Raw genomic sequence first — 22,687 nt, 5'->3', positions numbered from 1 at the left:
AAATGATCTACAGTGAAAATTTGATATTACGTATATTTGGGACTTTGTTTCTAGTAGTATCGCTCCTGTTACTTTTAGTGGCCAATGACCTACGAAGGAGAACCGCACTTCATGTAAATCAAGCGTAGCTGTAACAACATGGCCGCATTTTTTGGACGGCAAGCGACTAAGCTCACTAATGTCTATACTAGTACGCATGTGTTTTAAATATCATACAGTATATTGAAAAAATTTTATTGTTTAGTTATTGTCTACCATATACATGTTGAACTTGTATACAATCTGTAAAATGCCCAAGGTCACTAGAATTTTAGTGGGTGGGGTAATCTCTTGGGTAGCGGAACCGGTGCTCGTCCTCCCGTCTCGGCATAATATGTTGAAATGGAATGATTTTAACGAAATTAATCTTACACATAATTTTCTTTTGGTGTTTTCATTTATAGCACACTTTCTGGAATATAATAATTAGGCAGAAAAGAAAAAGTGAAATATAAAATTATGGAAGTGGCTAGAGTTCCCTGCAGACACTTGGGGGTCAGCACCCTTCCCCCTGCCCGATGCCCCCTGCCAATATATTTTCCTCATTTAAAACAAACTGAGCACATGTCTCAATCATACAACAACTTCTGTTTCAATTGATCCGGTGGGCATGACGTCACTTCTGTTGCAACCCATAGTGCAAATATAATTTGAAGAGGTGAAAGCAGATTATAATCCTACCGATTGTATCTATCTATCTATCTATCTTCCATATAGTCAAACACCTGCTGGGGACCTAGACTGCGCGTCAACTAGCAAGAATGTTAAAACAAGTAAAAATAGTAGTAGTAAAAAGCAAGAAGGAGAATGGTTAAAAACAGGTTAAAAATAGGGCAGGTGTATTTAAGGTGAGATGTGCTCAATCTGGCTTACAGCCTGACTGAACACTGGCCCAGACGAGTTGACAACATCTGAGGGCAAGGCATTCCAATGATATACTGTTCTAGGGAAGAATGAAAATTTATGATAGTTGGATGAGGGTGAAACTTGAATGAATGCCTGGGAATGAGTGGTTCTGGTTCTGGAAGATCTAGTGTTGGGCGTTAGTAGTCCGGTAGTGGGATGGCGACCTGGTTATGCAAGATGTTACAAAACATAACCAGGTGCTGGTCAGTGCGACGGAGTGCAAGGCATGTCCAATTTAAGGAAGTCAGCATGTTGTCTACACTGGATGTACGGCCGTAATTACGCTTGGCCCAGCGTGCAGCCCTGCGCTGCACAGACTCAAGCTGATCAATAAGAGTTTCAGAGTGGGGTGTGTGCTGTGATGTTTTTTCAAATAAAATAGATCAAGATACTTTGTTCATTTAGTTGATTTTATTATCTGCAGTCCCTATAGTATAAATTTTCAAGTATTTGTCAAATTATACCAGAAATTATTGATTTATTAGCTTGTCAAAACGGTCTGGAAGAAGTGACATGTTGTGTATTATTCTCCGGCACTTCAGATAATGTTTTACAAGTTTCAAGTTCTCGCTTTGCATTGTACATATAAAAGGCATACTACAAAACATGGAGTGGAGTCGTGGAGTGGAGTCATGGAGTGGAGTGGTGGAGTGGAGTCAAAATTTGAGTGGAGTCGTGGAGTGGAGTCAAATTTGGAGTGGAGTCAAATTTTGGAGTGGAGTCAAATTTGGAGTGGAGTCATTGAGTCAAAATTTTGAAATGTTGTGTTAAGCCTGTGAAGCTCCATCTAAATTCCTGTTAACAAAATAATTGATTTATTGCCCTTTAAGAGAAAATGCGAGTCAGTATATATATAATATATTTCTGAAAAAATAAATGTAGTGTCTATATCTGTGTTCTAGTTCCATGTATTTCTAACACCTACCATGCGGTTGATTAAATACATTCGTGTATGTATTTAAAGGTTTAATTAGGGTATATTGGATGGTTGTTGCCTACATTAATTTTCATTTTAAGTGACAGGAGAAAGGTTGTGCATTATCATTGTGGTGTCAATTCCAATTAAAAATGATGAAAAAAATTTGTAGCATTTTATGATGTAGCACTGGATTTATTATTTAAATTTGAAATGGCATTTGCATTTATATATTAAATGTTCATCACATGGAGATAACGTGTTATTTTTCTTGGGTTTTTTTTTCTTGTTAATTAAAAGTAACAGACTTTTAGGTGAAACTTTATAAAATACATGTTTCTAATCTGTGAAATTACAGTATACACTGGTTTAGCCCAGAATCAAACTTGGCTAAGATTTTAAGATTACATGTGCATTGTATTTTATTTTGCTATGCGTGTACATAGATGAAATAGTAATAAGTTAACAAAATTATTTGCCCAATATATTTCCAGAAGGTATTTAGCTACCTGTGATAAACACAGAATGGCGAAAATTAATGAAAAATCCAAGTAATAGACGGTTTTAGATGCGCAGAAACATACCGTAGAAGTGGTAAACCTTGCAAGGTGGAAATTTTGGCAAATTGTAAAAATTCGCTAATATTTGTAAATAAAATTGTAATGTACCATAACAATGTGTTATCATTACATAAGTCAGGAAATCAGAAATTTGCTAAAATTTGTGCACGCTGAACAGATGGATTTCAAAAATTGCTAACTTTTTGACACTCAGAAATATGAGGGTCGTTCAATAAATAATGCTACTCCATGTGTAGTTTCTTAACCGGTGGTTATTTTTCAGTGCGGTTTTACACTGTAAAGCAATTTTTTGGGAACAAAGTAACATCGGAATAAAAAAATCGTTAAAGCCAAATTATAAAAAATAATTATTTGAATGAGGTGTACACGCTGGTTACTGGAGCATATCAAAAAATAATCATAACTTCAGTTTGACCTGGGCATCCAGGTCTCAGAATAATAGAATAACTTGTGAAATCTCAAAATTCTATCATTTTTGTACGAGATACAGCAATTTGTGATGAGTTTGAGTTTGTTTTTAAATACTTACTGCGTTTTTCATTTTACAAGACAACTAAAACATCTTAACTCGAGGTTAATTCCATCTGAAATGAGTCTCGCGCAGGGACTGCGTTTTAGGCGAAGTTGAGCGAAAACTTCGCTTTAAAATATTTCACTTTGCCCTTCCCGCCCAGAAAAGCGAAGTTCAAGTCGCCCTAAAATTTGATGAAAGTAAAACATAATCGGCAATAAAGTGCGCCGATATTATACATCTCGGTTATGTAAAGTCTGTAAACACAATACGCAATACACAGGATGTCACCGGGAGGCATGCGCGGCGAAACGTGTCCATGACAACAAAAGATGATCACTCGATTTCAGATTGACGCCGCATGATAAGCTGCTAATTGTTTGCATTTAATGTGATTGCAGTAAACGATAATTAAAGAATGAAAGAGTAATGATTAAAGCTGACCGACATCGGAGATCAGAGAGCCCGAAAACTTCGTAAAACGGCGATAATTAAGGACGTATGCTAGAATTTGGTGCGAAAATTTTCCCAATAACAGAATTTCTTCAAACTTTGGATATTGAAGGATAATCATCTAAGAAGCATAAAAATGCAATAAAAATCATAGGTCACCGGTATCGAAAAACAGTTATCTGCCCTTGAAAACGGAATTTTCCCCAAAAATGACGTTTTCAAGGACAGATAACTCTTTTTCGATACCGGTGACCTATGATTTTTATTGCATATTTTTGTTTTTTAGATGATTGTCCTTCAATATCCAAAGTTTAAAGAAATTCTGTTATTGGGAAAATTTTCGCCCATCTCATATACAGGGAATTCTAGCGTACGCCTTTAACTTCCGAATTACAAACCTAATTACGTGTCAGTCGGCGCGTGGAGTGATTGACATCTGTCAGTAGCTAATTTACATACGACGCTCCGCCTACTGTCATACTTGAATTGTGGCGGCGAACAATTGAAATTCACCGAGATTTTGATTCACAATGCAGAACTTCGAACTCGAGACGTCCGGGACACATTTTTTGTGCGGGTCAACTACGAGTTTTTCTTGATTTTCGCGGGTCAAAACATGGAACCTCGGGTCAACCGAACGCCCTCGGTACTTGTCTTATCCAGTTATTCTTGTTTTCAGACAAAAATTGTTTCGAAATTTTTTTTGCCATCACAGTGTAGACTACCCGTTACTCCCGACGTTTATTTTTCAATTGGGATCTGCTTACTATTCATTTTAATCTGCATTTCGGGGGCCTCCGTGGCCGAGTGGTTAAGGTCGCTGATGTCAAATCACTTGCCCCTCATCGATGTGGGTTCGAGCCTCACTCGGGGCGTTGAATTCTTCATGTGAGGAAGCCATCCAGCTGGCTTACGGAAGGTCGGTGGTTCTACCCAGGTGCCCGCTCGTGATGAAATAATGCACGGAGGGGCACCTGGGGTCTTCCTCCACCATCAAAGCTGGAAAGTCGCCATATGACCTAAAATTGTGTCGGTGCGACGTTAAACCCAACCAAAAAAAAAAAAAAAAAAAAATCTGCATTTCTCTTTCATTAAAAACAGATATAAGTTAAATATATGGCCCTTGACAAACTATTAAATTTGTTGTTTGATAAAAATAGCAGACAACTATTTTAGTTAATTCTGAAATGTGTTAAAGGGAGGTAATACATTTAACCAATTTTTAGATTTTTTATGTCAAAATATGTAGTTTTAAAAAATATTACTGATCAGTACAAATAACATTTCATTGTAAGATTGAGAGGTTTTTAAACTCTGTAGTTTGTCAAATTGAAGGAACATAAAAAAATTTAAACTCAGAATGCTCACATACCTGAAAAAGCTGCTCTAGGAAGGAAAAAAATTAATCCAAGAAATATTAGTACTGATTATATGAGGAAAGATTTGTTATGTCAAGTTGTTAAACATTTTGCAGTAAAACAGTACAAATATGTACTGTATTGTTGAAACATTGCACCATTTTTATTTAAGTTATAGCAAGATAATACTACAAATGGAACTGAATAAACATTATTATTATTATTTAATGCATGTAAGCAATGTCCTGTCTCACGTTTGCCGAACTTCTCCCAAAATTTCAAAACTTCTCCCTGTTTCCCCAGGAGGGAGAAGTCACTTCTCCCTAAATTTCCAGGCTAATGTAGTCCCTGCTCGCGAGCGATTAATCTTAAGTTGTAAGAACTTGTTTCGCAATCGAAAATAAAGAAATTAGTGTAAACTTAAAATACAAGAATTTTTTCAACGATCAACATCACACCTGACAAAATTGCAGAGGCTTATTGTACTCAACTCATTTTTCGAGTAAAAATGTGCAACCATTTAATACAGTAACACTAAATTGTGGGTTGCTATAATGGAAAAATGTTTCATTGTAGCAACCTGCAGCCCGCAAAATATATACATGTACACAAAATTGCGAGCTTCGGGCTGCAGGTCGCGGGTTGATACAATAGAAATTTAAATTTTGTCAGCAATAAAATTAATGAATTTTAACCCAGCATGCATGCTGCTTATTTTTTTCATTTACCCGAGCTAAACGGTAGTCAATATTTCAATATCAGTGGACATAAACAGTTTCAAACACTAATAATGCATAATCACAAATATTAAATTATTTATGTAACAAGTTTAAATATCTAAATTTTATCTGACTCATAAATTCCTCTTGTTTATTTTAAATTAAATGCTGCTGAAATAATTCATCTAATAAGATAATTGAACTTGTAAATTGATTTTGGTATTTAGAATGGGACTGAAAGGTTCTCATAATAAATCTGTCGACAAATTTTGAAAATGATCTAAGGCCAAGTGAAAAATTTGTTAAGTAAAACAACAAAAACAACAAACTTCAATAAAAAAAAAACACTGATGAGGAGTGTTATATTTGTTCACTGATAAAGGTTATGAAAAATAATATCTATTATTATACCCAACCCATCAGAGAATACATCAAGTAGTAATTAGAACATGCTCCTACAGTTGTTCAGTTGGAACTTAGTTTTGGAAACTTGGTTATTACTTTTTACCAGTATTTTATACTGTGGTCTATTTGATTTATTTTGAATATGTTCCCATGGGTTGACCGCCTTTTGATTTGTTTACAACTGTTCTCAAATAAATAAAATTGTATTTCATATCTATGTGATGCTTTAAAATCTCTTCAAAAACAATGAGATAAAATATACTGACAATTAACAATTTGACCAAGCCCTCTGTTCCGTGTGGCTACAATCAATGTAAGACAAAAGCATTATTATGTTGAATAGTTATAAAAATAAAACAAATTTGACTCCACTCCATGACTCCACTCCAAATTTGACTCCACTCCATGACTCCACTCCAAATTTGACTCCACTCCATGACTCCACTCCATTCCATGACTCCACTCCACGACTCCACTCCATGTTTTGTAGTATGCCCATATAAAAACATAGGAAAAAATACATAACAAATTTAAAGAAAATATTAGATAATTTAGTCACACAAATATGAGCACAAAACGACGAATACAAACCTAGATCTCATCAGATACCTGTTAAACTAAAATTATTTTTTTAACTTTTTTTTTTTTTTAAGTGTCTTGAACCGGATAAAAAGAAACCAAACAAGAAATCACAAATAATGAAATTTAAGAAATTTCTTATAATAAGCTGATTTTTTTTCAAATACTCTTACTAAAACTGACTTTGTGTAATGTAATTCTTATATTTGTATGTTGATATCAATGTCAATGTACATTTAGAATGAAAGTCATAGGAATAAAGTTGAAAACTTCTACTTTATTCTATGTATTCTTGTTGCAATTGATTTCTAAAAAGAAATGTCGCTCGAAAATTATTTTGATGAAATGTTTAAGGTTTCAAATTTTATGGATTATAAGTTTGTGCATATATAATTTATTAGGATAATTAAAGTGACATTAATCCCTTTTTCAACTGACATGCAAATAACAATAATGTGCATGCAACCAGGATTGGAATTTAAGCTTGTATACTCGCGAAATGCATGTGACTTTTGCCCAGACTCGCAAAACTTTGCGAGTGCAAAATCTCAAGTAGAAATTTCGATGGTTTTAATTTCATTAACTTTCAGTTTCGATCTGCTGTAAATATGTATTTAATGATGATGTTAAACACAGTACGCACCAATTAATGATGTTTTTAGATAGTGCGTGGACTGTTTGCAGATTTTGATTACGCAGCACGGTAATACTGGTGTGCATGCATACGATATTTGATGGAAAAAACGTTCTGTACTACACACGCTTACCGGTAGTGTTATGGAGGATAGAGCCTTGTATGTAGAAAAAACAGTTGAACAAATTGCAGCTGAAGTTGATAAATAGCAAAAATTTGCAAGTGCAAAAAACTGTTAAATTCTAACCCTGGCAATTGTCACACTTCCAAATATCATAACACCCTGAAGGCATAGGAGAGATCGCCGTGACGTCACACATTAACATCGGTTTGCCTAGTGGTTGGCAAAACAAATGTTTTTACATTGTGTATGGGATCGGAAGTTTTAATTTTTAATAACTTTTTCGCAAATTTATGGATTTTCAAAATTCAAAAAGTTTTGAAAAATTGACAATTTTCATATTCAGATATCTTTTTAAAATGAATATCCATTTTAAATGACATATAATTTTAATAGCGGCTTAGTGATGTTCAAAACTTTTAGAAAAACACTGTAACTTGAGCGTTCAACTTCATAATTAATCCATTTTATTTCGAAATAATAATTAAAAGTAATTAATAAATTGCTTGTTTTATAACCTTTCCACTGATCAAAAAAATATTGATATAATTTGTGTTTTAAGAAAGTTTAGGCTGTTAGAAAAACATCACTGTTTACAAAAAAAATGGACGTTCGGTGTCTACCCATCCGATGACTGTCTTATCAGTTCTAATCAAAGCCTTGAGATGTCTGGTGGTTGCATTTTCATTTTAAATGCCCAATCTATAAATATGCATGTATAAGAAACAAATACTACTGTGCCTCATATCTAAGATAAACTCTGCCTGACCTTACATGAACAGCTGGAAGTCAGTGATGTAACCATGGGCTGGAATACCTAATCATTGACAGATCTTATATAATCTAAATGGCCAGTGTGAATGGATAGGGGATGAATAAGAACTGCTTGTAGCACATGAACAAATTCCTTTGGATGTGATTTGGAATCAAATAAAGATGCTATATGATTGTCAGAAATACACTTAACTTTGGTAGCGGGATAAACCCGCAACCAGAAATAGAAAATACAACGGATTTGTATACAAACACGATCTCTCCTATACATCAAAGGGATAAAACAGGAAATTACCATAAGGCCCTGAAGGGGTACATCAAAGGGATAAAACAAGACATTAATCTCTTAATTAGTGATGGTCATAAGGAACTGGTCAAAACTGATTTTTATTAATATAACACATACTAACCTCCGCCCGCTTAGCTCAGAAGGTAGAGCGTTGGTCTACGGATTGCGGGGTCGCGAGTTCGATCCTCGGGCGGGGTGTATGTTCTCCGTGACTATTTGATAAACGACATTATGTCTGAAATCATTAGTCCTCCACCTCAGATTCATGTGGGGAAGTTGGCAGTTACTTGCGGAGAACAGGTTTGTACTGGTACAGAATCCAGGAACACTGGTTAGGTTAACTGCCCACCGTTACATGACTGAAATACTGTTGAAAAACGGCGTTAAACCCAAATCAATCAATCAAAAAACACATACTAACTGCCCATTTCCATAGTGATTTAAGTGACTTATGATTTAGGCAACTGGAATGAGTGCATTTTGTGGTACGCGTAAGAAGCCTGTTGTGACAGCCTAACACTTTACAAAAAGCAGGGATCATCCTGGGTCAAAATTTTCGGGAGAAGTGACTTCTCCCTCCACAGAATTTAGGGAGAAATCAAGGAATTTAAGGAGAAGATTCGACATAGTATTCAGTATCCTGCCTATAATTATATATTTCCACTTTCTGTGGGTCTTGCTATAACTTATAAACAGTAATTATTTAAGAAAATTGATTATTGCATTATCATTTTCGTGAATTTCTAAATAAAGTATTAACTTAGCTATGAAAAAGTCGCCGTAAAATTTTTATCCGAAATTTACACGTCTGAAACTCGTAAGTTTATCAGGTGCACGATTGAAATGCCATGAAAATTTTCATTCATGTTTCGATTCTCGTGCTTTAATAATGCCCGATTCTTGCATCCAGATTTATACATTTAATTGATATATTTATTAATCTTTTCCAAAATAATACCAAACTCGTAGATATTGCCGATCTTTTAACAATAATTTTGTACGGCAGTTTTTTTAAAAGTAGAAATATTGAGAAATATAATGAAAATGACTTTAATGATTATAGATCAGGAACCTAAACATTGCATGAAAATTAGCGTTCACTGCCTAAAATAATCGATGAATTACAAAACAGCAGTACTTTCATTAGATGTAATAGTTTAAGCCATTATTTTATTAATATATCTTGATCTGGCCCTTCAAGAAATATGGCTAGCATGCAGTTATGATATATCTCTGTGTAATGATATATCTCTGTGTAATGATATATCTCTGTTGTGTAATGATATATCTCTGTGTAATGATATATCTCTGTGTAACACAGTGGATGTCATATTACTTTTAAAACAATTGTTTACATAAAACAAAACCACTAGATATTATTGGTACAGTTATACTACAGTTATACTATTGTGATCTTAGTTCTGATATAACAATTGCCTGATTCGCTCCGAAGGAGAAAACAAGAGGGCCATGAAGGCCCTGTATCGCTCACCTGACCTATTGACCTAAAGATCATAAAGATTAACATTCTGACCAAGTTTCATTAAGATATGGTCATAAATGTGGCCTCTAGAGTGTTAACTAGCTTTTCCTTTGATTTGACCTGGTGACCTAGTTTTTGACCCCACATGACCCAGATTTGAACTAATACTAAAGATCATCAAGATTAATGTTCTGACTAAGTTTCATGAAAATAAAGTCATAAATGTGGCCTCTAGAGTGTTAACCAGCTTTTCCTTTGATTTGACCAAGTGACCTAGTTTTTGACACCACCTGACCCCAGATTCGAACTTGACCTAAAGATTATCAAGGTTAACATTCTGACCAAGTTTCATGAAGATACAGTCATTTATGTGGCCTCTAGAGTGTTAACAATCTTTTCCTTTGATTTGACTTGGTGACCTAGTTTTTGACCCCATCCGACCCAGATTTAAATTTGACCTAAAGATCATCAACATTAACATTCTGACCAAGTTTCATTAAGATACGGTCATAAATGTGGCTTATAGTGTTAACTAGCTTTTCCTTTGATTTGACCTGGTGACCTAGCTTTTGGCCCCATCTGACCCAGATTTAAAGCTGACCTAAAGATCATCAAGATTCACATTCCGCATTTCGACCAAGTTTCATTAAGATAAGGTCATAAATGTGGCCTCTAAAGTGCTAACTTTTCCTTTGATTTGACCTGGTGACCTAGTTTTAGACCCCACATGACCCAGATTCGAACTTATCCTAAAGATCATCAAGATTAACATTGTGACTAAGTTTCATGAAAATAAAGTCATAAATGTGGCCTCTAGAGTGTTAACCAGCTTTTCCTTTGATTTGACCAAGTGACCTAGTTTTTAACCCCACCTGACCCAGATTTGAACTTGACCTAAAGAGCATCAAGATTAACATTCTGACCAAGTTTCATTAAGATATGGTCATAAATGTGACCTGTAGAGTGTTAACTTGCTTTTCCTTTGATTTGACCTGGTGACCTAGTTTTTGATCCCAGATGACCCAATATCGAACTCACCCAAGATTTCATTGAGGGTAACATTCTGACCAAGTTTCATTAAGATTGGGCTAAAATTGTGACCTCTAGAATGTTAACAAGCTTTTCCTTTGATTTGACCTGGTGACCTAGTTTTTGACTTCGGATGACCCAATATGAATATCGAACTCGTCCAAGATTTTATTAAGGGTAACATTCTGACCAAGTTTCATTAAGATTGGGCCAAGATTGTGACCTCTAGAGTGTTAACAGTCAAATTGTTGATGATGGACAGACAGACGGACGGACGGACGACGACGACGACGGACACAGGGCGATCACAAAAGCTCACCTTGAGCACTTCGTGCTCAGGTGAGCTAAAAATCCCTTCTCCAATTTTCACACATACTGTTCTGACTAAGCTTTATGACACCTGTAATTAAATCTTACAAGACTGAATTTAGATCAAAGGTGTTGATTTAATTAAATTTAGTGTGATTGAATCAACTTTGACCTTAACATAAACCACACTAACCTGGCATTTAGAACTTATTTTTTAATGCCAGGCTGCAGAATGTAGAACAAGAATGGAGAAAGCCAAATTTTTTTTAATTTAAAATTCAAATTTAAAGGAGCTCCGATTTATCGAATGATAATTTTCTTAGAGTACGTTACAAATATGAATATACTGCATGCAGATTATTTTTCTTACCCATACAACTAAACATAATATACATACGGTGTAAAATATAGTTATGCTTTTCTGAAGTTTCCCCTGCTTATCAGATCAACATAGCACTGATTGACAATTTTTAGTATGCACCACAGTGTGAATAAGAAAAATGGTTGCAAGACCTTTGTGCCAATGGATATTTTTTTAAAAATTTTGCATAGCAACAGCTTTTGGAACATACAAATTTGTTGCTTACCAATATAGAACCAGTCCAGTGCTCACTGCTCGGCATAAAGAAAATGTACCATGGATTGTCTAAAGCTAATCTGTTATTCACATAAGAGACAGTTTGAAGCCTAAAAAATGCACTGTTGGTTTATGATATATCTTAAAACGATCACATAGATAATAGATCAAGCAAATTTAGACAATATAGTAACCGCAGCCGTAATGAAATTTTAGTTTGTAGTATTTTGTTATAAAATACCTATAACTCAGTTACACAAGTCTTTCCAAGTACATTTCTTGTTCGTCATGAAAATTATCAAATAGTCTAGCGCACAGTCTTGCAGACAGCTTTTGTTTTTAGCTCGACTATTCATAGAATAGTAGAGCTATTGGACTCGCCCATGCATCGGCGTCCGCGTCCCGATTTTGGTTAAGGTTTTGTATGTAAGCTGGTATCTCAGTAACCACTTCTGGGAATGGATTGAAACTTCACACACTTATTCACTGTGATAAACTGACTTACATTGCACAGGTTCCATAACTCTATTTTGCTTTTTTACAAAATTATGCCCCTTTTTCGACTTAGAAATTTTTGGTTAAGGTTTTGTATGTAAGCTGGTATCTCAGTACTTACTAATGGGAATGAATTGAAACTTAACATACTTGTTCACTGTCATGATCTGACATGCACTAAGCAAGTCCCATAACACTACTCTTTTTTTTTTTTTTTCAAAATTATGCCTCTTTTTCAACTTAGCAGTTTTTGGTTAAATTCCGTATCCACTAATTGGAATGGATTGAAACTTCACACCCTTGTTCACTGTCATGATCTAACATGCACTGTGAAGGTCCCATAACTCTACTTGGCATTTTTACAAAATTATGCCCCTTTGACTTAGCAGTTTTTGGTTAAGTTTTTGTATGTAAGCTGGTATCTCAGTATCCACAAATTGGAAAGGATTGAAACTTCACACACTTGTTCACTGTCATGATATGACATGCAGTACAAAGGTTCAATACCTCTTCTTTGCATTTTACAAAATTATGCCCCTTTTTCAACTTTTGTATTCATTCAATTGACAAGGCTGTTGAATAGTCGAGCGTTGCTGTCCTCCGACAGCTCTTGTTATTAATATAATTATGTTTAGTAGTCATGAAAAAAAATGCTGTAATTCTGTTTTACAGGGACAGTGAACTATAGTTCAAAGAAATGGCCAATTATCAAGAAGTACGCAGCTGTCGAGTTGATGCCCCCAACACCTGCTGATATACCAAGGGCCATCTCAGAAGCTGCCTCTCTAGTATCAAAAGCACAGAATGGAGCATGGAAAAATCTTACAATTTCTGTGAGTTGTGCAGTCAACTATGTAGATAGACGTGTTTTCATAATTTTCGGAAAGCCACTGACACTGGTGAAATTTGGAAAGTGTCCTCTGAATTTGTCCGAATTGGGAAAAACTTGACTAGTTTTGAATCTGTTTTTAGCTAACCTGTCACATAGTGACAAGGTGAGCTTTTGTGATCACCCTTCGTCCGTCATCTGTCATCAGTCCGTGCGTCAACAATTTCTTGTCTGCACGATAGTGGTTTCATTTATGATTTTATTTTAACCAAACTTGCACACAACTTGTATCACCATAAGATCACGGTTCCTTTCTTGAACTGGCCAGATCCCATTATGGGTTCTAGAGTTATGGCCCCTGAAAGGGCCAAAATTAGCTATTTTGACCTTGTCTGCACAATAGCAGCTTCATTTATGATTTGAATTTAACCAAACTTGCACACAACTTGTATCACCATAAGATCTTGGTTCCTTTCTTGAACTGGCCAGATTCCATTATGGGTTCCAGAGTTATGGCCCCTGAAAGGGCCAGAATTAGCTATTTTGACATTGTCTGCACAATAGCAGCTTCATTTATGATTTGAATTTAATCAAACTTGCACAAAACTTGTGTCACCATAAGATCTCGGTTCTTTTCTTGAACCGGCCAGATCCCATAATGGGTTCCAGAGTTGTGCCCCTGAAAGGGCCAAAATTAGCTATTTTGACCTTGTCTGCACAATAGCAGCTTCATTTATGATTTGATTTTAACCAAACTTGCACACAACTTGTATTACCACAAGATCTTGCTTCCTTTCTTGAACTGGCCAGATTCCATCATGGGTTCCAGAGTTATGGCCCCTTAAAGGTCCAAAATTGGCTATTTTGGCTTTTGCAGCCATATAGAGACTTCATTTATGGTTTTATCTGATACAAACTTCCAAAATATCTTCAACAACAATAAATCTTGGATTCCATTACAAATCAGATCCAATCGTAGGTTCCAGAGTTATTTTATATCTGATTACCTCCCCTGATTGTAATCAAAATGGATTTATATCAGTAAGTACTTATAGGACTTATTTGAAATTTCATTATTGTTATGAGTTGGACTGAGACAATCAGGGTAGATAACAGGGTGATTTTATGTCAAATTACCTCCCTTTATTTCAAATTAAAATGGGTATATCTCCGTAACTAATGAAGATACTGATCTGAAATTTCATTTATGTCAGCAGATTTATTTGGCAGATCCTTCTTTTGTTCACTTACAATATTTTTATTACTTCCCTTTTACGTTACTATAAATAGCTTATTTTTAGTAACTTTTTTATTATTGGCCGTAGGGAAAAACCGAGAACACTTTTCTGTGGTACAACATGGATGCTACCTCCAATTTTTAGGTGTATTTTGACATGTCTATACCTTGTAAGAATTTTTGTTTTCTTTTTGGTTAAATTTCTTCCTTTTGTTGTTCCTGTCCTTTGGACTGAGATATCTTTTCTGAGGACCTTCTTGTCCTCAAGTGCAATGATAACAGGTGAGCGATATAGGGCCATCATGGCCCTCTTTTTATAAATGATTTTGTTGTAGGTCTTTTAAACTAATTTTCAGCTGTTTTGGACACAAAAAAGTTTTAACATTTCAATTTTAACCAATCTGTTGACAGATTGTTATAAAACTTCCAGGAAATTTTTGTTTAAATTAGCATAAAAGCAATATAATTTTATCTAAATAAAACAAATTTGAAAATTTCAAGAAAAAATATAATTTTTCATGGGCCAGAATTCTTCACAGGGGAAAACAATGCTTTTTTTGGGCTATGAAATTGATATGTTCAAAGATAAAAAGATCATACTACCATCCTGGGAGGCCTTTATAATTAAAATGAGGTATTACTTAATCTGAATCTTGCATAGTTAGTAGGTATGTTTTTATGCTGCCGTCTGTCTGTCCCTCAATTCTTGTTCGGAGTATTTCTCAGCAACTACTGGTTTGAATTTAGCAGAACTTCAGAGGAATATTCACTGTCAAAAGGAGATGCGCATACATGTATCGTCTTCATGTTTTGGTTGGATGATTTTTCATAGAGTTATTGACCTTTGATTATTCTTGTCCGTAGCATTTCTCAGCAACCACTGGTGTTGGGAGTTTAGTTAAACATCATAGAAAGCTTCACACTCAAGAAGAGATGCGCATATTATCTTCATATTGTAGTCGGATGATTTTTCTCTCCGAGTTATTGCCCTTCGACTGTTTAACATAGTATACTATAGTACCATTTCTTGTCTGGATTATTCCTCAGCAGCCACTTGATGGAATTCATCAAAACTTCATAAATTCCACTATGGTTCTTTTAATATTCAATAATCATATTTCGGGGAACATCCATTGGTTTTTACCGACATTTTCTTGTATATTTTCAGCAAGCGACAGCGAACACTTTTGTTGCGATTGAAGTAGCAATGTGGTTTTTCGCTGGAGAGTGCATCGGAAAGAGATCCTGGGTTGGTTATCCAGTACCAGCTGATGGCTCTGTCTTTACATACGTCAGCTTCACGTATGATTAATCGAGGACTGCTTTAGTTACTATTGAGACCATTTATTTATAACATTTTGTGAACTGTTGTTTTTGGATTAAAAAAAAGCGGCAAAAATGAAAAGATGCTAAATTTAGTAGTGCTGTTACCAGAGACAAGTACTTTGATGTTAAAACAGTTTTAAAAATTATATACAAGTGTTTCATTGGTTCACATAAACATTTGGTTATAATTTTGAGTATGAGTGAATAAATTTATATACTATATTGACTGTTTATTATGCGTTATGCCCAACTTCAAAGTAGAGGGGGTGTATTGTCCTGTTTATATTGGTTGGTCTGTGTGCAACTTCGTATACTAAGGCCACACCAAATTGAAAAGTTGTTCATCGGATTTTTTTCTGAAAAAATTGAGGCGGCGAGCGAAAAAAAAATTTAAATATTTGTTTTGGTTTTTGAGAAAATCAGGAGCGAGCGAAGAAATATATTTGTCTTCATTTGGCTCTCGACTGACTAATAAAAACCTTAAAATAGAATGTATAGCCCTTTTACATTAAAAAATAATTCCCCAGGGATTGAGAAAATCTGACCTGCAGACGCACAACAAAGTGAACTCATGAAAAAAGGTAATAACATTGGCATACAGTACAGTGTAATCAAATAATGTATGCTTTTGAAAATGCTGTTAGAAAATATGTAATAAACAATGCATAACCTTAAACCATACGTATCACATACATATGTGACTTGAATATTTACTGCTATGAAAATGTAGCATTTTTAGCTGACTTTACAAGTTTTTGATACATCAAATATCTCTGTAAGTGTTACTAGATCTATTAAAGCTTTTGATTTGAAACTTAGAATAGTTATTTAAGTACTGTCAAAGTCTACACCAGGAGAAACAATACTCTTAATTCTGAATTTAGACAGAGTTATGTCCCTTTAAAACATAGAATATTTTTGTTTTAAGTTTTATATAATGACCAATAGCTCTGTTACTTTCAAAGCTTCTGACTACATGCCCCTTTTACTGGCAAAGCTCTGATTCAGAAAAGTCGGGCATGATGTCTTATGAACAGCTCTTATCCTAACTTTAAACTTGCCTAACATATTAAATTTGTTGAAACAAAGTCTCAATTAAGGACTGAAATGGAGATTAACGTTAGTCTACTAAATGATTGGAAAATTTGAAAATCGAACCTGGTCTGAAAACACAACTCATAATGTAAAGTCCTTACCCCACCTACTTTTGTATGCAAATGCTGATCATCTGGACAGGAAAAACAGAAAACAGATGAGTGACATGCATCAATAAGTATTTACCCTTACCAAAATAATGTAGATTGATGTTACCAAATAAATTAGTATGTTCTTCTTCATCCAGTTTTCAATGAAATTAATCGATTTTTGTAGCATGTAATTTGGTAACATTTGAAGAAAATGGCGTAACTGCATAAAGGGGAAATAACTTTAACGCAACTAAATGCAAGTGTTATGATATATTATAGACGATGTGTGCGTAGTATGTATTTATTTTGATTAAAATCCATTTGAGAACAATCTGGGACTGGAATTTATAAGTATTTATACACTTTTACGTCCGTAAAAAGTAGTGCACCAAAAAATTTTGATCTTTTTCAATGGGGCGAGCGCAAGCCAAAAACAAAAAAAATTTATTTTTTTTGTGTTTCTGAAAATATACGAGCGGCAAATCCGATGAACAACTTTTTAATGTGGTGAGGCCTAAGTATTAGTTAGTAGACAATCTGATTTCCATTCGGGTATTAAAACTTAATAGGAAGACAGATAAATGGAAGATATTTGTTTGTGTCATTAGGAGATTGAAATATATTTCAAATTTTAAATGTGAATTCTGCTGATTTTCACCTGTACAATATAATTTCTCTTTTTACATAAAAAATAATTTCTAAAAGAAACTAATTTTATTTCATGTCTTCAGTGGTTTTAGCTCATCTGAGCACAAAGCCTGCTTTTATATAATAAATGCAAATAATGTCCTTTTCCTCACCATGTGTGTGTATTGTCAAAGGTTAGGGTCAAACACTTGAGACTTGAAATAATCTTATCAATAGTTGTCTAAGGTCGGGGTCACAGTGACCTTCCAAATAGCTGGAGAATATACTTTGGTCTACGGTCATCTAACTTTATAGCATGTGCATTTATGTTCAATAGATTACTTGTAGTTTTATGGGTTCAAGAGGTCAAGGTTACAGTGACCTCGAGATTAAATTGATTTATGATATAAATCTGAAGAACTCTAGACCTATGGCCATCAAACTCCAGAATATGATTGTCTGTGGTGAGAAGATGACCGCTTTTGTATTTGTTGGTCTTTGGTCAAATTTCAAGACTGAACAGAACCAGTTGTCTACACCTGCCCCAGTTGGGACATGTGTCTTAGCTGCTGCTGAAGTTAATCAAGGTCAGGAATTCAATATAAAAAAATTGGAAGTCAACAAAGAAGTGATCTGCCTAATAAAAAAAAAAAAACAAGAGGACCATGATGGTCCTGAATCGCTCACCTCTTCCCACATGACGCAGTTGATAAACATTCAGACCAACTTTCATACAGATCCCATGAAAAATATGGCCTCTAGAGAGGTCACAACGTTTTTTCATTATTTGACCTACTGACCTACTTTTTGAAGGCAGTGACCCACTTCCGAACTTGACCTAGATTCTGACCAATTTTCATGAAGATCCATTCACAAATATGGCCTCTAGAGATGTCACAAGGTTTTTCTATTTTTAGACCTACTGACCTAGTTTTTGACCGCACATGACCCTGTTTCGAACTTGACCAAGATATCATCAAGATGAACATTTAGACCAACTTTCATACAGATCCCATGAAAAATATGGCCTTTAGAGAGGTCACAAGGTTTTTCTATTATTTGACCTACTGACCTAGTTTTTGATGGCACGTGACCCACTTTCGAACTTGACCTAGATATCATCAAGATGAACATTCAGACCAACTTTCATACAGATCCCATGAAAAATATAGCCTCTAGAGAGGTCACAAGGTTTTTCTATTATTTGACCTACTGACCTAGTTTTTGATGGCACATGACCCACTTTCGAACTTAACCTAGATATCATCAAGGTGAACATTCTGACCAATTTTCATGAAGATCTCATGAAATATATGGCCTCTAGAGAGGTCACAAGGTTTTTCTATTTTTAGACCTACTGACCTAGTTTTTGACCGCACATGACCCAGTTTCAAACTTGACCTAGATATTATCAAGATGAACATTCAGACCAATTTTCATACAGATCCCATGAAAAATATGGCCTTTAGAGAGGTCACTAGGTTTTTCTATTATTTGACCTACTGACCTAGTTTTTGATGGCACGTGACCCAGTTTTGAACTTTACCTAGATATCATCAAGGTGAACGTTCTGACTTATTTTCATGAAGATCTTTTGAAATATATGGCCTCTAGAGAGGTCACAAGGTTTTTCTATTTTTAGACCTACTGACCTAGTTTTTGATGGCACGTGACCCAGTTTCAAACTTGACCTAGGTATCATCAAGGTGAACATTCTGACCAATTTTCATGAAAATCTTGTGAAATATATGGCCTCTAGAGAGGTCACAAGGTTTTTCTATTTTTAGATCTACTGACCTAGTTTTTGACGGCACGTGACCCAGTTTCAAACCTGACCTAGATATCATCAAGATGAACATTCTGACCAACTTTCATAAAGATCCCACAAAAAATGTGACCTCTAGAGTGGTCACAAGCAAAAGTTTACGGACGGACGGACGCACGGACGGACGCACGGACAGACGACGGACGCTGCGTGATCACAAAAGCTCACCTTGTCACTATGTGACAGGTGAGCTAAAAATTATTGCATGTCAAAGTTATGGGTCTAAGTTACTAAGATCTTATATGGCCTTTGAACCCCAAGTGTGACCTTCACCTTTGAGGTAGGGGCCTGAGGTTTGCGCGTGACAATCCACCTCATTTAGGTAAACATTTTTGCCAAATAAAAATAAGATTGTTCAATGCATGTTGAAGTTGTGGCACAGACAAGCTCTAAAATGACCTTTGACCCCTAAGTGTGACCTTGACCTTTGAGGTAGGGGGCTGGGAGTTGTGCACGATACTCTGTCTCAGTGAGGCAAACATTTATGCCAAATAAAAAAAAGATTGCTTAATGCACGGCAAAGTTACAGCCCGGACAAGCCCTAAAATGACCTTTGACCCCTAACTGTGACCTTGATCTTTGAGACAGGGACCCGGGGTTTGCGCATAACACTCGATGTTAATGGAGGTGAACATTTATGCAAAATAAAAGAAGATTGCTCCATACTAAAGTACGGACTGTACAAGCTCTAAAATGATCTTTGATCCCTAATTGTGACCTTGACCTTTGAGATAGGAACCTGGGATTTGTGTTTACACTCCGTCTCATTGAGGTTAAACATTCATGCCAAATATAAACAAGATTCCTCATGCATGTCAAAGTTATGGCACGGACAAGGTCCAATATAAACTTCGACTTCCAAATGTGACCTTGGAGATGGGAACGTGAGGTTTGCGCATGGCACTCTGTCTCATTGAGGTTAACATTCATGCCAGATATAAACAAAGACTGCTCCATGCATGTCAAAGTCATGGTCCAGACAAACAAATCTGGACAGACAAAAGAACGCACATACACCAACAGCCATTTGGACGACTATGTCTCTGCTTCCACAAGCAGGCTTGACAAAAATTGTTCAACAGAAAAAGGTGCTAGAGTATGAACTTAGTGAAAATAGAAATATGTGACATTAGGCTTGGTACTGGGAAAGAGTCTGCACAAAATTTGACCATTATACGCTCGTCTGAAAGACGGGACGTATTATGGAACATCCTTTGTGGGCAGACAGTGTCCACAAACTTTGTCCGGAACATTTCTTCATGCATGGAGGGATTTTGATTAACTTGGCACAGATGTTCACCATCATGAGACGGAGTGTCAAGCGCAAGAACCAGGTCCCTAGGTCTAAGGTCAAGGTTACACATGGAGGTCAAATTCAAGAATAACTGTCCGGAGCATTTCTTCTTCATGCACTGAATTTTTTTGATGTAACTTGGCACAATTGTTCACCATCATGAGACCGAGTGTCATGCACAAGAACCAGGTTCTTAGGTCAAGGTCACACTTAGAGGTCAAAGGTCAGATACAAGAATGACAACTTTGTCTGGAGCATTTCTTCTTCATGCATGGAGGGATTTTGATGCAACTTAGCACAAATGTTCATCACCATGAGATGGAGTGTCATGCACAAGAACCAGGTCCCTAGGTCTTAGGTCAAGGTCACACTTAGAGGTCAAAGGTCAGATACAAGAATGACAACTTTGTCTGGAGCATTTCATCTTTAACTGACAGATAGATCAGATTAAATCAGTATATCTCCCAGCACATGCAGAGACATAATACTTCTGCTTTCATGCACAGAGCTACACTAAATTGGATAGCTGCATAGGCCTAGAAAATACCAAAGTGAATAATGAAATGAAAAGCCTAAGGTCCTCAAACTTTGGAGGCTGTTCAAGCTTTATACATTTAGGTTAGTATGGTCATGGAATTTCTGAGGCTGTTCAGACTTCGGATTTTTTTTTCACTGATAACAAGAGGGCCCTGGGTCTCTCATTTGATCTTGAATGTTACAAAATTTTGGTAAAGTTTTCAACAAATCTTAGTGCAACCCATGCAAGAATGCTAAAAACATGTTTCATGTACTTCTATCGAGTGGTTCTTGAAACTAATTTTAACAATGCTTTTCTATGCTTTGACCTCGTGACAATGAATATGACCACTGACAACAAAGTTCATTGATTTTATAAAGACAAATACATTCTGAGCAGGTTTCCTATAAATCAGGTTGGAAAATGTGGCCTATGAATTCTTAACAACGGTTGTCTTTAATAATATAACCTAGTGATAATTTATCTACTTCTTGATCCAAGAGATCCAGTTTCAAACTAGACCAAGATTTCATAAAGACAAACATTCTAACCAGGTTTTGTGATGATCATGTGGAAAATATGACCTCTAGATTGTGTACAAAGTTTTTGTGACCCCTTGGCATATAGCAATTGAGCTGTCTTTTGTCTGTCCTTACAAACCAGATTGCCTATAGCCCACAATAATGACCCAATTTAGTTCATACTCACTCTCAACAATCCTTGTGGCAAGACCTACAAACTGACCTATACATAGATGACCTTGACCCTCATATGATATTCACCTTTAAACATGACATCTTTGGTCATATACCTGGGGGCATGATTTTGCGTTTTGAAAACACACCTTTATTGTGCTGAAAATGTAATTGTTGAAACATGACAGAGACAGAAATCAAAATTCTCTTATAGATTTTTAGCTCATTTGAGCGCAAAGTGCTCAAGGTGCGCTAAATTTTATACGAAGATACTACAGAGGCATAGAAAGCAAAAAGTAACAGACTCGATTTGATACGGTCTGTTCATGTGACGTAACCCTTATAGCTATAGCATAAGCAGATTTCTATTGTACATATGTATTAATAGGACTCCATAATCCCAAAGGACCAAAAATATAAACACTGAAAAAAACTTGCGAGGTTGTTTAAAGATAAAACATGCAGCCTATGATCCTCCAATCTGAAATGTTATTTATAGATAAAACATATTGCTATGGTCCTCAGACTTGTTTGAATGGTTAACCAAATAAAGTACCGGTAAGCTGAATCTCCTTCCCTATTGGTCAAAGTAACGATCTGAAATTGTGACTTTTCCAAGAGATCAAACCTTTTAAATGTTTTTTTTTTTTTAATTCCAATTTCTTTCAAGAAAAAGTAATTAACTGATTACTGATTTTACTAATCAATATTCAGACATTCAAATGTTTGATTCATTAACTGCTGACATACCTAATTTTTAGCCCTTGTAATCACTAAATTCAGTTAAGCAAAGCCATTTGAACAAACAGGTACGTGCCAGAACTATACAAACTTTAGTATAATTCTGACCACTTGTTTAGGAAGAGATATTTAAGGAAAAATGTTGATGCAAGATGACATACACCAGATAATCCACATATTCTAACAGTTCAGCCTAGATCACTAGTTCAGGTGAACTAGAAACATGTCTCG

At 35.5% G+C, this 22,687-nt stretch overlaps 1 protein-coding gene across 1 annotated transcript; it reads left to right on the top strand.

Moving 5' to 3' along the window:
- The first annotated feature begins 70 nt into the window (after positions 1-70).
- Positions 71-15,792, top strand: LOC128559756 (ATP synthase subunit g, mitochondrial-like). Its single transcript, XM_053552196.1, has 3 exons — positions 71-190; positions 12,851-13,011; positions 15,413-15,792. The coding sequence occupies exons 1-3, from the start codon at positions 139-141 to the stop codon at positions 15,554-15,556; spliced, it is 357 nt and encodes a 118-aa protein (XP_053408171.1). The 5' UTR covers positions 71-138; the 3' UTR covers positions 15,557-15,792.
- Positions 15,793-22,687: the final 6,895 nt, after the last annotated feature.

This window comes from Mercenaria mercenaria, chromosome 10, assembly GCF_021730395.1.
Source record: "Mercenaria mercenaria strain notata chromosome 10, MADL_Memer_1, whole genome shotgun sequence".
NCBI classification, from domain to species: Eukaryota; Metazoa; Mollusca; class Bivalvia; order Venerida; family Veneridae; genus Mercenaria; species Mercenaria mercenaria.
The sequence above is the reverse complement of the archived record's forward strand: the minus strand, read 5'-3'. Positions and strand labels throughout refer to the sequence as shown.

What these genes read in the sequence shown, in the direction of transcription:
- LOC128559756 (XM_053552196.1), top strand. Translation starts at nt 139, where the DNA reads ATGGCCGCATTTTTTGGACGGCAAGCGACTAAGCTCACTAATGTCTAT. An exon ending in GCTCACTAATGTCTATACTA is followed by an intron (nt 191 to 12,850) that starts GTACGCATGTGT and finishes TCTGTTTTACAG; the next exon opens with GGACAGTGAACTATAGTTCA. An exon ending in GGAAAAATCTTACAATTTCT is followed by an intron (nt 13,012 to 15,412) that starts GTGAGTTGTGCA and finishes GTATATTTTCAG; the next exon opens with CAAGCGACAGCGAACACTTT.